The sequence below is a fragment of the Sciurus carolinensis genome, chromosome 10 (genome assembly GCF_902686445.1).
Source record: "Sciurus carolinensis chromosome 10, mSciCar1.2, whole genome shotgun sequence".
NCBI lineage: Eukaryota > Metazoa > Chordata > Mammalia > Rodentia > Sciuridae > Sciurus > Sciurus carolinensis.
In genome coordinates, this window is record NC_062222.1 from 100,438,716 (window position 1) to 100,454,410 (window position 15,695).

General features: G+C 39.3%; 1 protein-coding gene across 5 annotated transcripts in view; it reads right to left on the bottom strand.

Annotated features, from left to right (window-relative positions):
- Positions 1–15,695, bottom strand: part of Dcun1d4 (defective in cullin neddylation 1 domain containing 4) — a 70,256-nt gene that overhangs the window by 12,193 nt on the left and 42,368 nt on the right. For all 5 annotated transcript variants that reach the window (XM_047566940.1, XM_047566942.1, XM_047566943.1 and 2 more), the window contains 2 exons: positions 11,149–11,240; positions 5,236–5,344 (listed from right to left, as the gene is read on the bottom strand). In XM_047566940.1, the coding sequence (XP_047422896.1) occupies positions 5,236–5,344; positions 11,149–11,240 (201 nt within the window). The remainder of the gene's footprint in view (positions 1–5,235; positions 5,345–11,148; positions 11,241–15,695) is intronic.

The following is a 15,695-nucleotide window of genomic DNA, read 5'->3' on the forward strand; positions in this document are numbered from 1 at the left end:
TATCTTCGGCAGTCATTTTCTATTAGGAAAAAAAAATACTGGGGGCAGGAGTTGAGCTCTGCTTCCAACCAAGGCCAGATTTCCCTTTTCATTTAAAAACAAGCAGAAGTCTGGACAAAAGATATGAATTTACTTCGGCTTTCACACTCTGCAGGAGGACCATGACCCCTGAGAAAAATCTAACAAGGTAAGTCCTACAGGACACACGCTGACCCTGTGGAGGCAGTTTCCAAGCTGTAACAAAGGAAAGGGAAACCTAAACTGAGCCCAGCAGTCTTGCCGAGTTGGAGAAAACAGAGCTTGGAGGTCAGGGAGGCAAAGAGAACTATACTTTGTGAGGAAAAATGCCAGTCAGGTGGGAGGCATACAGAGAGATACGGAGGTCTCCCGAGCAGTCTTCTTCAGTCTTTGGCTGAGGACTAATCTGCACACACATAAGGGGAAGGAACCTGACACTGGAGAGGAATCTACTGCTAACAACTAGGCGGGCACTCCCAGGGCCAGGTGTTGGAGATAGTTTGTAGTTCCATTAGTCAGCATGGAAAAATCTCAGGATACTCAGGGCACACTGAAGAGAGTCCTCGAAGGGTTTAGTAAGGCTAGAGCATCGCTAGAAGAAAGGCTGTTCTGACTAGCCCTAACAAAAGATCCACTCAAATTCAAGTAAGTTAACTACGCAGGAAAAAAAGAAATCCAACACTGTTTAAAGGACTATCAAAATCTAGTAATAACCAGAAACATAAAATTCATAATAACTAGCACCAACAAAAAAATACTAGAAAAGCAAAGACACTGAACAGTAGGACTCAGTCAAAAGAAAAATCAACCAATAGACACAGACCTAGAAATGACAGATGATAGAACCAAAAGGCAAGGCTGTTAAACATTTTCTAATGAACATATCCGAGATATTCAAGGAGAGACAAGGAAACATCATGAGGAGGAGAGAAATGGAAGATATAAAAAGACCCAAAAAGAACCTCTGGACATGAAAAGGGTAGTATCTAGAATGAAAAATATACTGTCTGGGATGAACAGGAAATTAGATACAGCAAAATAAAAAATTAATCCTAGAAGACAAAGTAGTAAAAATTATCCAAAACGAAAGGGGAGAAAACAGAAAAAAGTGAACAGAGTAGCAGTGCCGTGTGGAACAGGATCAAGCAATCTAACATAAATATTTTGTAGTCCAAGAAGAACAGAAAAAGAAATCAGAAGAAATAATAGCTGAAAGATTTCCCAACTTAACATAAACTCAAAAACTCACAGATCCAAAAAATTCAACAAATCCCAACTTAAGTAAGTGTAAGGAAAATAACAGTGCCAGGAACATCGCAATCACTTGCTGAAAAGCATGGCATTAATGCAGTTAGAAAGCAAAAGACATTTTTTTTTTATTTTTATTTTTTAGTTGCAGATGGACACAATACCTTTATTTTATTTATTTATTTTTATGTGGTGCTGAGGGTTGAACCCAGGGCCTCACATGTGCTAGGCAAGTGCTCTACCACTGAACCACAACCCCAGCCCCAAGACATTATTTTCAAAGGAATAAACAACAACAACAGACTTATCATGAGGAACTAGTATACAATGCAGAAGACAATGAGGAGATTCTACTGAAATAATAAAATATCAACCTAGAATACTTATCTGAGAAGTATCAGACTAAATTGAAGGTAAAAATAAAAGCTTAGAGAATCCATCACCAGTAGATCTGTACTGTGAGAAACATTAAAGAAAGTTTTTTTAGGCAGAAGGAAAATGATACCAGATAGAAATTCAGATCTATGCAAGAGGAATAAAAAGCACAGAAATGATGTATCAAATGTACATCATTTGAGTACTTGTAAAAGACATGTTTGCCTATTTAATACAAAAATGCTAACATCTTGTGAGATTTATAGCAGTAAAATGTATGACAGCAGCATTAAGTACGGGAGGGCAAATGAATGTGTGCTGTGGTGCCCATATGTGGTTCTTACATAAAGAGGTATATTATTATTTGAAGACAGACTGAAAAACTTTGAAGAGGTATACTGAAAGGCCTAGAGTAAACACTAGAAATATAAAATGGAGATACAGCTAATAAGGCAATAGGGGAAATAAAGTGGAATCAATGAAACTACATACCCTTAATTCCCCAAAAGGCATAAACAGGAATGAAAAAACAAAAACCAGATGAGACTGATAGGGGGAAAAATAGCAAGATAAGAAACACAAACGTAACCATACTAATCGTTACATTAAACATACATGATTTGAGCATATCAATTAAGGTAGGTATTTGTCAGATCCAACTACATGCTATCTATAAAAAATCCACCTTAAATACACAGAAATCAGTAAGTTAAAAGCAGAAGGAAGTAAAAAGGTGAATCATGCAAACTTCAATGAAAAGAAAGTTGGAGTGGCTGTTATTGGTATTTGACAAAGTGGACTTCTGAACAAGGAATACTACAGGAGATAAAATGAGATCCTTCACAATGCTAAATGGTCAATTCATCCAGAGGACCTAACGATACTAAAGTATGTCAAAGCCTAACATCTAAGCTTCAAAATACATGAAGAAACAAACAAAAGAAATGCAGAAGAAATCATTAGAAAATAGAATTAGGGAATTCAACACCTCTTTCTCAGTAACCGATAGAACCAGTAGCCAGAAATCAACAAGGATAGGAGACCTGAACAACCCATCAACCAACTTGACCTAATGGTCATTTATAAAGCACTCTACTTAACAACAGCAAAATATTCTTTTCAAGTACATATCAAGCATACATCACGGCAGACCATATTCTGGATCATAAATCAAATAGACTGAAATCTCACAGGGTACATGTTCTGGACCACAGCAGAATTAAATTAGATATCCACAATGGAAAGATTAACTAAAAAAATCCCACATACTTGGAAAATAAGCAACACACTTCTGAATAACCAATGGGTCAGAAAATAAATCACAAAGGAAAGTGGAAACCATTCTAACCAAATCAAATGAAAATACAGTATCTCAAAAACTGGGATACAGCTAAACAAAACAAAGTGGAAAAAAAAAGATTCATTAACAAATTAATCTTAGAACATATTGAAGCTGAACTGCTCCGGTAATCAATTAATGATTCAATATGAGTGGTTGTTATTCATCATTACATAAAAGAGCTTAATTCACAAATATTTTTCGAAATATTCCTCGAAAGCAAAGAACTGGGATGGCTGTTGTTGGTGAATGAAGGTAGAAAACACACAGTCTCTCAACCAATCAGGAAAAATGAAGGCCTGCACCCAAACTCCACCACGCAGAGATTATCAGGGCAACAGAAGAGAAGAGAGCAGAGCCCTCCAAGACAGGAAGATACAGGAAGCTGCACAGAAGACTGGAATTGGAACAAGTTGTGTCAGTGCAAACAGGGCTCTAGGCAAGGACCCTGAATGAGCAATGGCAGAAAGCAAAAAGGCTGAGAGACCAGGTGGCAGGCTCAGTGAGCAACCGCTAACACAACTTCCCCATGACACAGGCAATGTGAGGGGAAGCAGCTTGGGACCTGACTACGAGGGCCAGGAGTAAGCCACAGACTGGACTTGAAGTCAAAAGATCTTTGAGTCCTAAATCTACTGTCTACTAACAACGTGACCAGCCTCAAATTTTTCTACTTTCTTCCTCTGTGAAGTGCATGAAACCATCCCTGGCTGTCCCTGAGAGCTGCCATAAGGCCAGCTGGACTATAAATACCAGGAAGCACTTTGTTACCATAAAGGCAATGGGAAGTTATTGAAGGCTCTTGGAAACAGGATGGGTGAAGGAAGAGGAAGACACTACTGGAGTGAATGCTGGACGAGAAGTGAAAGACATGGATACTGGAGTAATGTTAAGAGTGCAGGTTAGGAGAAACAAGGGCCTCAACTGGGGAGCCTGCGGTGCAGGCATCAAGAAAGAGAAGGCCAGGAGCTCCTGTAAGATGAGCCACCATGGGCTGAAGTCAGAAAGAGTAAAGCAACGTGAATCTTAAAGCACGGCAGCTATCTGGGAGACACCCACCACCACAAGGAATTCAGAAAACTGCTGATTTAGGTGTAGGAGATAAAATATGATGCTTCTAAATGGACTTCTACCTGTACCATAAACAGCAGCTTACTATGGAAGGGGGGTTTAAAAAAAAAACAAAAAACTAAAAAAAACCTCTTGTAAGAAACTATTTAAAACTATTTAATCCTAGAAACTAGTACCTATTCTGAAAACATATGGCAACTAACTTCTATATACAATCATGCAAGTATCATTTAGTCAAATACTACATCTGAATTTCACCTTATTTCTAACATCAATGTATTTCCATGCATGTCATGATTTTATTAGAAGGTTGTAATAAAAGAAAAATGCACTAATTGTGGGCACCACAGAAAACTGCTAATAATATGTTACTGCAGAAGCATCAGCATTCGCCATGGAATAAACCTTTGGTACTAAACTGGCAGAACCAGAGAGAGTAAAAAGTGAAAAAGATCAGCATGATGATGCCAGAGAAAGAATAATTCATCACCAAGTTCTCTGCATTTAAAAAAAAGAGGGGGGGGGCAATCAAGAAAGCCTAGTCACTCAAATCCACTAATCACATAGACACAATAGAAAACATCACTATAGAAAAAAATACAATTTGTAAGGGCTGTGGCTTGTGTCTGAATGAATACAGTGCCAACTGGTGCCTCAGGATTCACCACCTATGGCGATCAGGCCAAAATGTTAAGCCTTGCTTCACACCAAAGAACCACTACTCTCACATACGTGGACTTGCTCACTATAAACAGGAAATTAGCTTATGTTTGAAATTCACACAATTTCTAAATCATATAATAGCACTCAAAGTGAAACTAGGTTAGATATGGTTATTTTATCTAGTACCTTGAGGGACAAAGGTTTATCGTTCTATAAGGAGAGCTTTTTCGAGTTTACCTAAGAAACATTTAAAACAGTTCGTTATATGCCCATATATGTTACTTTGATCACAAGAACTGGTAAAGGTCAAGGTCTGCCACTATAGCTTTTTGCTTACATACCAAAATCTTTAACCAGATCAGTTATTTTTTAAAATTGTACATGTATAAAGAAATACTAACTAGCATCCCGGGAGTAACCTTTTCATGATCTTTGCTGTGGTATGTAAAAACAAACCCAAAAGGCAATAAAAAGGGGCAGGGAGGAGAGGGAAACATCTGGATAGGTTCCAGAGAACTCACCCGTGCAAAGTCAAATGCGTATCTGTAAATAAGTTTAAAGTTTGTGGAATCATTTAATAATGATCTTAAGTAATCCAAAGTATTTCTGAGTTTTTCTGTTGTATCACATCTAGGAAAAAAAGAAAAAAGCAAATTATAATCTTTGTTTTGAAATTGGGACAATTAACATAAAACACAACACCAAAGGAAGGAATAAAAACCCTGAAGTTGGAACATGTCCGTAATGACCTATTTTTTCTATATTTTTAAAAATAAATTTCAGATTTACAGGTAAGTTGATAGAACAGTAAATAAGCACCCACTTACCCACACCCTCACTTCTGTCACATCTATGCATTCCTCTCATATACACGCACTTTTTTCTATATATTTGAAGCTGCAAATATAATACCACTGCACCACTAAACACTTTAATACTGCCATCACTCTTCACAGTCTATCACTGTTAACTTTCTCAGCTAACATACAATTCACATGCACATTTCCCAACTGTTTCCCAAATTTCCTTTACAGCTCTGTCATTTTTTAAGGGACCACAGTCATATTTGTGGCACATCAATTTGTCAGGTAATTTCCCCACAATTCGGTGTAGGCTCAACACTTGACAGGAACGCTCCATGTGATATTGTGTCTTTCCAGGATATCCGAGGAGGAGCTCATCATGTCAGCCTGTTTCACTACTGATACTAAGTTGATGGTAAAGGTGATGTCTAGCAGGTTCTCCATTTCAAGGTGGTTTTCTGCCTTTGGAGTAATTAGGGACTCTGTAGGATGGCACATTGAGACTGAGTGTCTTGTTCCTCAACATTTTGCTCAATGTGTAAATTTTCTGAACTATTTTCTTGATGCCCTGACATGACCACAAAAAGGCTACAAGTACTCTGCCCAGACCAGGTACACAATGTGACACAGATGGTCTCTGCCACAAGCTCTCCCCTTCCTGACCTAGTGATATTCAAATACACCAATAAAGTTCCCTCTTCCTTTCAGCTTGTGTCTGCCTTTGCCCATGGGTCCAAGCCCACTCTCTGAGAGTATCTCCCATATTACCCCTTTGTGGTGTGCCTGCCTCCCTCCTCTCCAGACCTGGGGGTATAATAAGTCTTTTAATTTCATATGGCTCTCCAAGTATAGTTTCTGAAGCAGTGTTGGAATGATCCCTAAAGTCCCCAAGAGTGGGACTTACTTCCCTATTTACAACACACATGGTTTTAGCATTCATTGTTGTTACCTGCCTGGATCAATGGGTACATCTGAAGATACAGGACACTGACATTCTAATCTACCATCCTACTTTTATCGACTGCGATTCTACTATAATAAGCGCTATGCACCTTTCCTATTTTCTAGATTTAAATGTTTTGCTTTTAATTCACTAAGTTATAATCTGTTACTGTCTTTATTCTTTTTTGATGTAAACTATCCCAATTTGGTCAGGGGTCCCTTAAAGCTGGCTCCAGTGCTCTCCGAACATGCCACACCAGATCTGAGCACTTCCTTGCTTTCTGGCACAAGATCTTCCAGCTTACCTTGTTCTTTGACTGCCCCAGACTTAAAATCAGTCATTTCTCCAGGGAGCCCTGGTGACCATAACCTATTTTTACCAGCATGTAACAGTTTCTACTTTTCATAAATAAATAGACTAATTGGTTATTTTTACAAATTAACTATTTGCAACATGCAGCCCTTAAAAATGAGAACCAAGAGTCACCGTTTTCATTACCAATATTAAAGCTTTTCAGTGCCGCATGTGGTTCCTTGTGTTTCTCGGTAGAACTTTTACCTACTTGTAAAAGTAGATAATACATTTAGGAAGTATTATCAAAATAAATATTTTGCCTACCTTAGGTACTAAAATATGGTTTATAGTAGAGCACACCTGTTTTTAGCAATAAATTTGTGGGAGTTCTTTTTGATAGCTAATAACCAAGTCCTCATGATTGCTCTATTAAGATGATAAACTGTCTAAAAGCCCAAAATTAGATATTTAATTTCAATGGAACAGAATAATTTAGAATGTCCTTTATTTCCTTTTATGTTGGATAACAAATAGATTAAAATTAGAGTATTTTAGAAGCCAGGAAAGGTTTCTTCAAGGGACTGACATATAAGCTGAAAGGTGAAACACACACAGGTCCTAGGTGTTTGCAGACAGGTGGGAAGGGCTCTCCAGATACTAGGAAGAGCATTTGCAAAGGCCCAGTGGCAGAACAGGACTAGAAGAAAACCACTGTGGCTGGAGTGGACAGAACAGGAGGGAAAGTAGTATGACAAGAAACTGCGAGGGAGGTAGGGTAAGACTATATAGAGCTTCTGTGATCCAAAGTGAAGGTTTTTTGTTTTGTTTTTGTTTTTTGCTGAATCCTAGAAACTATGGAGGCTACCTCCCATGATGGGAAAGATCAGGCTTGCAATCCTGAGCAGCTCACTCTAGACCCTTGTGGAGGAGGATTTGGGAAAGAAGAAGAGATACTGGAAGCTAGTAAAAGACCTGGTGCCAGAACCCAAATGAGGGCCAGAGAGACTAGAAAAATACCCAAGAAAGCAGTGAGCAGAGTAAGTCTGGGAGGCAGAGCAGCAGCAGGGATTACTTGGCAGTGGATACTCAATGTGAGTATATAATTAATAATATTTATTATTAACAATGGAGGAGGGTCCATGAGGAAGGAAGCTAGGCAGCCCAAAACCCCATAAGGCTTAGGCTCTTCACTAGAAAGGATCACAGACCAAAGCCACGGGGCCACTAGCCAGATCTGGACTTGTAGTTTAGTTCAGTCCTATGCACTGAGAGCAAGAAGAGCAGCTGCTTGTTTTCGCAGGTTGAAGAGCAGGGACTTCTCATGGAGATAACTACTACATGGCAAGAAGAAAATAAAACAGCTGCAGGTTTGGGGCAGTGCTGCACGGTGAACCATGAAGTTAGTTCTGCAGCAAGTCTCAAACCCCAACCTTGGGGAGAGATGTCCCTATGCTTGAAAGACACTCTGGAGCACAGAAAATGAACAGATGTAATGTTTTAAACATAAAATGCACGAAGCTCCACTTCATGTACCCAGTAAGGGTAGTTACATGGGGTTAGAGTGCAAATTGCTAATAAAGAGTTTAATCTGCTTTCAATGGGCCTTGTTCTGAAGAGCCTCTGGACTCACCCCCCATCTGGGAGAAAAAGCTGTTGAGTCAACTGTCCAGACCAGAGGTTGCCATCTAGTGGCCATGCAGCAAGGACACCTTCAGATGGGCTTGATTCCAGCTACGGGCCTGTGAAGAAATGACCCGTGAAGTTCAAGTGACAGCCCTAGACCTTTTGGAAAGTAGCCATCTCTTCAACCCCAGTTTTGTTCCCTATGCACTTCTATGCACCCTACAGAACAATAGTCACAGAAGTCGAGAGATTGTCACACTTTGAAGGAGCATCATTTCACAAAACAAAAAATGCAAAAATGTTGGGTCATTTCTTATTTGAATGATGCTGCTGCAACAGGTTCAGAAATGACACATCAGCACAATGATCCTCAAAGGTTATAAAATCAGAAGTGGCCTCCTCCATTACCCAGGAAAGGGCCTTCATCCCTTGACTTAACCCAAAGGTACTTAGCCAGTCCACCATCAGTTCTATACAAAGTTGGCTACAGTTCTCTCACTCTTTTTAGTCTATACCCCACCCTCCACACTAGCTTAATTCATCAGTGGCAATCTTAAACCCACATGCTGGAACAAGGCAGTTGGTAAACGGTCAGTCCGCCAGAGCTATGCTTTCTTGGGCTGAGCAGAATGGATCAGCCCAGCAGGAATGGCCGCCAGCCAGGTGCTACCACTCCACTTCTCATGGCACCTCCTGCTCCACACCACAGGCCTGGGGCTGGGGGGGGGGAGTGGTGGGGAGTAGCCGGCAATTCTTCCAGCATCAAGGAGACTCCGCTTTGAGTACCCAGGCGTAAGCCACATGTTGTCACTTTCCCATCCCAGTTTGGAGATATTAGCAGAAACACCAAGAAGTGACAAAATTGATTTAAATTCCGATTCCAAAACCCATGGACTTTCTATTTCTAGCATACGCGCAGTAGAAATCTCCTTTTAAACTTAGCATTTTAACCAAATATACTAGTGTGGCCTGAATCTTTGCCCCTTCCTCCACGACTAATATGTGGAAATCTTTATCCCCAAGAATATGGTACTAAGAGGTGGAGCCTTTGAGAGAAGACTGCATCATGAGGGAAGAGCCCTTGAAAGTGGAATTAGTGTTTTTATTAAAAAAGAATCTGCCTTTCCATCATGTGAGGATGCAGCTAGAAAACATCAACTCATGAACCCAAACATGCACTTTCACCACAAACCATAATGCTGGTGCCTTATCTAGGTCTTCTAGTCTCCAGATCTGGGAGAAATAAAACTCTGTTGTTTGTAAGTCACCCAGTCTAAGGTACTTTTGTTCTGGGTTTTTGTTGCTGTTGTTAGTTGTTTTGTTTTCTGGTGCTTGGCAAATGCTCTACCACTGAGTTAGATCCTCATCCCCTTGAGATACTGTTATGGTAATCCAAATGGTCTAAGATACATACTAGTGTATATAAATATAGGTTTTATCACATACACATTAATTCTAGCTTTGAAGACAAAACAGTTCAAAAGATGGACTATTTTCCATTTCAGTGCATGTAAATAACTACCCTGTGTTTTCTTATGTACTAGATATGTATGCCTTAAATATATGGGCTGATTTAATTAGCATAATTAAACAGTTAACTTAATAGTATTAAGAAAAATAATCCTATTCCTTATGAATCTTTCACCTGAACATTGTTTCCAAGACCCTGGCCTTAATGGACTTTGTCTTGTTCATACATTTTGTTTCCCCAGGTCTAGAATACTATGCTTGGCATACCACTGTCTTTCAAATATTTGCTGAGCAAGTGAATAATCTAGGGAGGCTGGAGGGGTTCTTGAAGTTGTTTAAACTATATTTAAACTACAAAGAACCTTAAAGGTTATTCTAAATAATTATCTCCACCTCATTGATAAGGAAACCAGTCTCTGAGTTTCACAGCAAAAACAGAAAGCAAATTCCTCTGTGCCTATACAGTGGATCAGGCTGAATTACAAAGACCAGGTGGCAATCACTTGTGAGAATCCACCTGCATCACACACCAGGACAAGAGTTCCTGAAAAGCCTGTGGGAGAACCTTGTGCCTTCAGAACAGAACCACAGACCTCTCCCAGGAAACTTCCTCTTTCACTTTCAAAGAAATGTGGCCCTCAAGACACATGGGCAAGTCCTGGCAGCCAGTAATATTCTTTTGGAAAGACAAAGGTAAAAAAGAACCTAAAACTATTAAAAAATGAATATCATACCCTCCTAAAACAAATAACAATGGACCTGAAAAATGATGTTGGTGCTGCCTCCAAAGCCTTAAAATAAAATCCTGCTATGGCCAATCACAAGGACACACAATAAATAAAATAAGAATTTATAAAACAAGACATCAAGTATTTTCACCCAGAAGACTTCACTCAACTTAAGCTATAAACCAGAGATATGATTATAATAAGTTTTTTCTAAGTTCTAAACATGTACCATCCAATACAGTAGCCAGCAGGCACATGTGACTATTGAGAGTTTGGAATGTAGCTAATACAAACTGACCAGATGGACCGTAAACATAATGTATTTTGAAGATATACTATAAAAAAAGAATGTAAAATATCTCCTTGATTTATATGTTGGAATGATAATATTTTTGATATTCTGGGTTAAGTATAATATGTTAAGACTGTTCTTATCTGTTTCTTTCTACATTTTTAATGCAGCCATTAGAAAATTTTAGATTATGTATACACTCAACTATCTCCTGAAGTTCCAGGAAACAGGAAACCACCTGGGGATGGCAGGGACCCCACTAGGGCACCCTCAGAACTTACTGTAGAGAAGTCATTCCTTTTGACCATTCCTGTAGAGTAAAATAACCCATGTTTTGTGCATCCAATTTCCAAGCTAGGACAAGCATAACTACCTGTTAAAACAAAATAAAACAAAGACAAATTAAATTTCAGCAGTTAAGTATATCAGCACCCTGCCAAATGCTTCTGTTCCCAATGGTTTGGTTACTAAAATTGAACAGGGTAACTTCAAAACTGAGTTCTAGTTTGGCAAACATCTAAAAAGCTTGATAAGACAGTCTGACAAAGGCCTGGAGAAACATGCCCTCTCGTGATGCCTAACAGTAGAAGAAAGAGCTCAACCCCTCCAGAGGACACGTCTACAGTATCTATCCAGATTAAACCCAGCTACTCCTCACCAATCCCACCCACAGTTATTTCACAGATATACCTACACAGGTACACAGACAAGGGACTAGTCAAACACTTCTTCACTAAATATATTCCAATCAAAGGAATAATGTAACACCATTAAAATGAATGAGGTAGAGCTATCTGTTCAAACATGGAATAATTTCCAAGATTTAAGTGAACTAGCAAGGTCCAAATACTGTTAAAAAAATAAAAAGGTGGATGGACGGTGAGAACTGTACACTGGAGATGCACCACACATACATTAATGTCTGTGACTGAGCCATATACACTGGGGAAAACCGTCTTCGAGTAGCTGGACACTCCACTGAAAGAGTGCTGTGGCTGGAAGGAGCCCAGGATGAGCTGGATGGCCCAGTCGCTCCCAGTGGGAACCAACTCCTCAGTGCCATTCTTGCTTTTATTAAATTTTTCAAAAATTGGGCAGATATCAAGAACTGTGACAACTCAGCTTATGCCACTCGCTGCTTGCTGCTTGTCAGTATCTCACGAGAGAAAGGATGGCACAGGGAACAAAGGTACATTATACTAAACACCTGCAGGTGTCAAGGCAAACCTACATTTCAAAAGAGCATCCAGCTTCAAGCTGTCCAGAGCCCTGCACAGGGACAGAGCTGAAGTCAACCATGACTGGGGCAGGAGGAAGTCTTCCTTCTCGTCCACCTCAAGGAAAGGTGAGGAATAACTAAGCAAGCAAGCATATCAGAGGGACAGGGCCTCTTAGGACCATCCTGCCACTCTACAGGGCTGGCCATCTCTGTACAGTCATTCAAACACCCCAATCCAGACTGGGGCCAGGTATACACAGTTGATGGGCACTCTCTGTTTGCTGGTACAGAAAAAGGCACTTAGAAGAAATATGTGTTTCTAAGATGGATTTGGCCAGGGACCAGGATACTTACATTTCCTTAATGTGATTTCTTTACACACAGACCCTAAGGGGTTATTGCTGGGATTAGAAGAAGAACCCACAACCATCACACCATCGTCCATGTGTCCAACTGGATCAGATGACCAGTTGTGGTGAAAGGAATTGGAATGATATGTAAACATGAAATAATGAGGCAAGAAGTCATTTAGAAAATCAATTTTGGATGATTTAATGAGGCTCTGAGAGCCCACATGTACATTAAAACTCCAAATCAGGAGTATTCAGATTCAGAAGATCTGTCCTTTTATCTGTTGGCCACAAGCTAGTCTTCAAACTGCAAGTCTCTAGCTGTATCTAACTAATGCCTGAGGGATTAAGGAAAAGTCTTTGAGAGTGTTGACTCCAGGGTTCTCCACTTTGGAAATTTTATCAGTAAGAGCCTACTACATTTCTGGGACCTCACATCAAGTAAATCTCTACATATCAATTATGTTTTTTTTTTTTTTTTTTTTTTTTTTTTTGCGGTACTGGGGATTGAACTCAGGGCCTTGTGCTTGCAAGGCAAGCACTCTACCAGCCGAGCTATCTCCCCAGCCCACCAATTATGTTTTTAAGCCACTAAGGGTTTTTTGTTTCTGTTTTTTTAGTTATTTTTAATTTAAAAAATCCAGATTATTAAGCAGATAATAGTTTTAATGACTTTTAAAAAGTCACTTAGAGACCAATCAGCATTAAGAAGTTTCCCCTATAGAAGAGGTTGTGAGTTCTTTAAATTATTCACACAGTAGTGGATTTTCTCATCAGTCCTCACAATTCTTGAAATCCTGATTCCTACATATGAATTTACCCATGTGAACTAACTCACATTTTCTAACACAAACCATGTAAGTTCATAAGCTTTGTCACTACTCAGCTCTTCACTGAAAGATCAAAAATTTCATTTAAAAACAAGTTAAAAAAAAAAAAAAGTGAGGGTGAAGAAGCAAATACATGCAAGTCTGTAGAAACAGGGCCAACCAGCCAAGGCGCCTTCACACAGGCAACCGCCGCTCACAAGCAAGGCCCTCAAGCTCACCAAGAAAGCCAAGTCCTTAAATAAAGGATTTTGCCCTTATCTTCTCATACATCAAAGTAGACAAGAATTTTATAGGCCTGCTTAAATTTCACAAGCTATGAATACCAGGCAAGGTGAGGGTTTTAAATATTTTTAAAGTGCCTGCTCTTCAGTGAAGACAAGGCATCATCTGTCACCTCATTTTTCAAATGTTAATGTCTCTGAAATTGGGACGCATTCACAATTAACAGCATATCAGAATTTATTTAGCCACACTTTTTCTTTCTTAGAGATGATATAAAATAATCCAACTTTTACTGGTGTCATGTTGGAACTAAAGTACAATAATATGTACTTGGAACAATATTCTGAATTTGGTCTTTTAGTCTTCAACATGATTTTACATTTCAAGACTTTCTTCCTACGGAAACAGAATTCTAAAGGGCTCCTGCCAAAAAACAATGGCAATAATAACTTAGAGCTCTGTTACTAGAACTTTGAAGAGCTCTGCCTCCCTTTCTTTTTCAGTCAGAATCAACCTCAGTGCTTCCTTGAAGCAGGCTTTCTTGCCTCCGAGGTGAAATGCTAAGATAATCCTTCCCATACCTGCAGACTGACTCTGGTCTCCACCTCATCTTACTTCTGGCCTGGGCCTCCTGTGGGCTCTTCTGATCACAGGCCCATTACTGTTTTTTGGGTAGAACCCCTAAGTTCCCTGCCAGGCCCAACTCACTCCCTGATAACACTGTTAGAAAATAATCGAGTTTAGCCTAGCCCCCAGCAGAAAATTTCCTTCTGAAAGGTAGTGAAATGGTCTTTTCCTATGTCTATGAACGAGAACTACTAATGACCCAGTCATTCCCAAACCTTTATGCCATGGTGAAAAATTTATCAAGATCCCTGAATTGGAACCCACTAAAATACAAGACAAAAATCCACATGAACAAGTAAAAGACATTCCAAAGGCACTTTGGAAAATTTAAGTGTTTACAAGATGTGGGGAGAGGGATGACAAGGGAGGCACAAAAATGGTAAAGGTAAAAAAAAAAAAAAAAGTCTAAAGAAAGTATCAGGCACTTCAGATAGAGTGCTAATCTACAGAATTTATGAAGAAATCAAAAAACTTAACACCAAAAATACAAATAACCCAATCAATAAATGGTCTAAGGAACTGAGCAGACACTTCACAGAAGATATACAATCAATCAACAAATATATGAAAAAGCGTTTAACATCTCTAGTAATTAGAGAAATGCAAATCAAAACTGCCCTAAGATTTCACCTCACTTCAATCAGAATGGCTATTATCAACAATACAGGCAACAACAGGTATTGGAGAGGATGTGGGGAAAAAGGCACATTCATACATTGCTGGTGGGATTGCAAATTAGTGCAGCCACTCTGGAAAGCAGTGTGGAGATTCCTTAGAAAACTTGGAATGAACCCATCATTGACCCAGTTATCCCACTCCTTGGCTTATACCCAAAGGGCTTAAAATCAGCCTATACAGTGACACAGTCACATCAATGTTTACAGCAGCACAATTCATAATAGCTAAACTATGGAACCAATCTAGGTGCCCTTCAACAGATGAATGGATATACTGTGGACTATATACACAATGCAATATTACTCAGTCATAAAGAATAAAATTATGGCATTTGTAGGTAAATGAATGGAGTTGGAGAATACCATGCTAAGTGAATTAAGCCAATTCCAAAAAAACCAAAGGCCAAATGTTTTCTGATAAGTGGATGCTGCTACATAACGGGGTGGGGTGGTGGAGGTAAGGGAAGAATGGAGGAACGATGGATTGTGTAAAGGGAAAAGAGGGGAGGTGGGAGGAAAGATGGTGGAATGGGACAAGCGTCATTACCCTATGTACATGAATGATTACACAAATGGTGTGACTCTACATCTTGTACAACCAGAGAAATGAAAAGCTGTACTCCATTTGTGTACAACGAATCAAAATGCATTCTGCTGTCACATATAACTAAATAGAATTAAAAAAAAAAAGTATCAAGTCTCAATTCCCAATTTTCTCTAAGAGCAAAAGAAATATGCACGGCACCACATGTAAAGTCTGAATGAAGGGATGACCTCTTGAGGCTCTTCCAGATACACACTCACTGAGGACACATTCATTAAACTACAGGCTGGTGTAAACCTGAACTGCAGTGCTTATGAACCAGAGCACGTGTATGAGCAGAATTTTTCATTTTAGTGTTA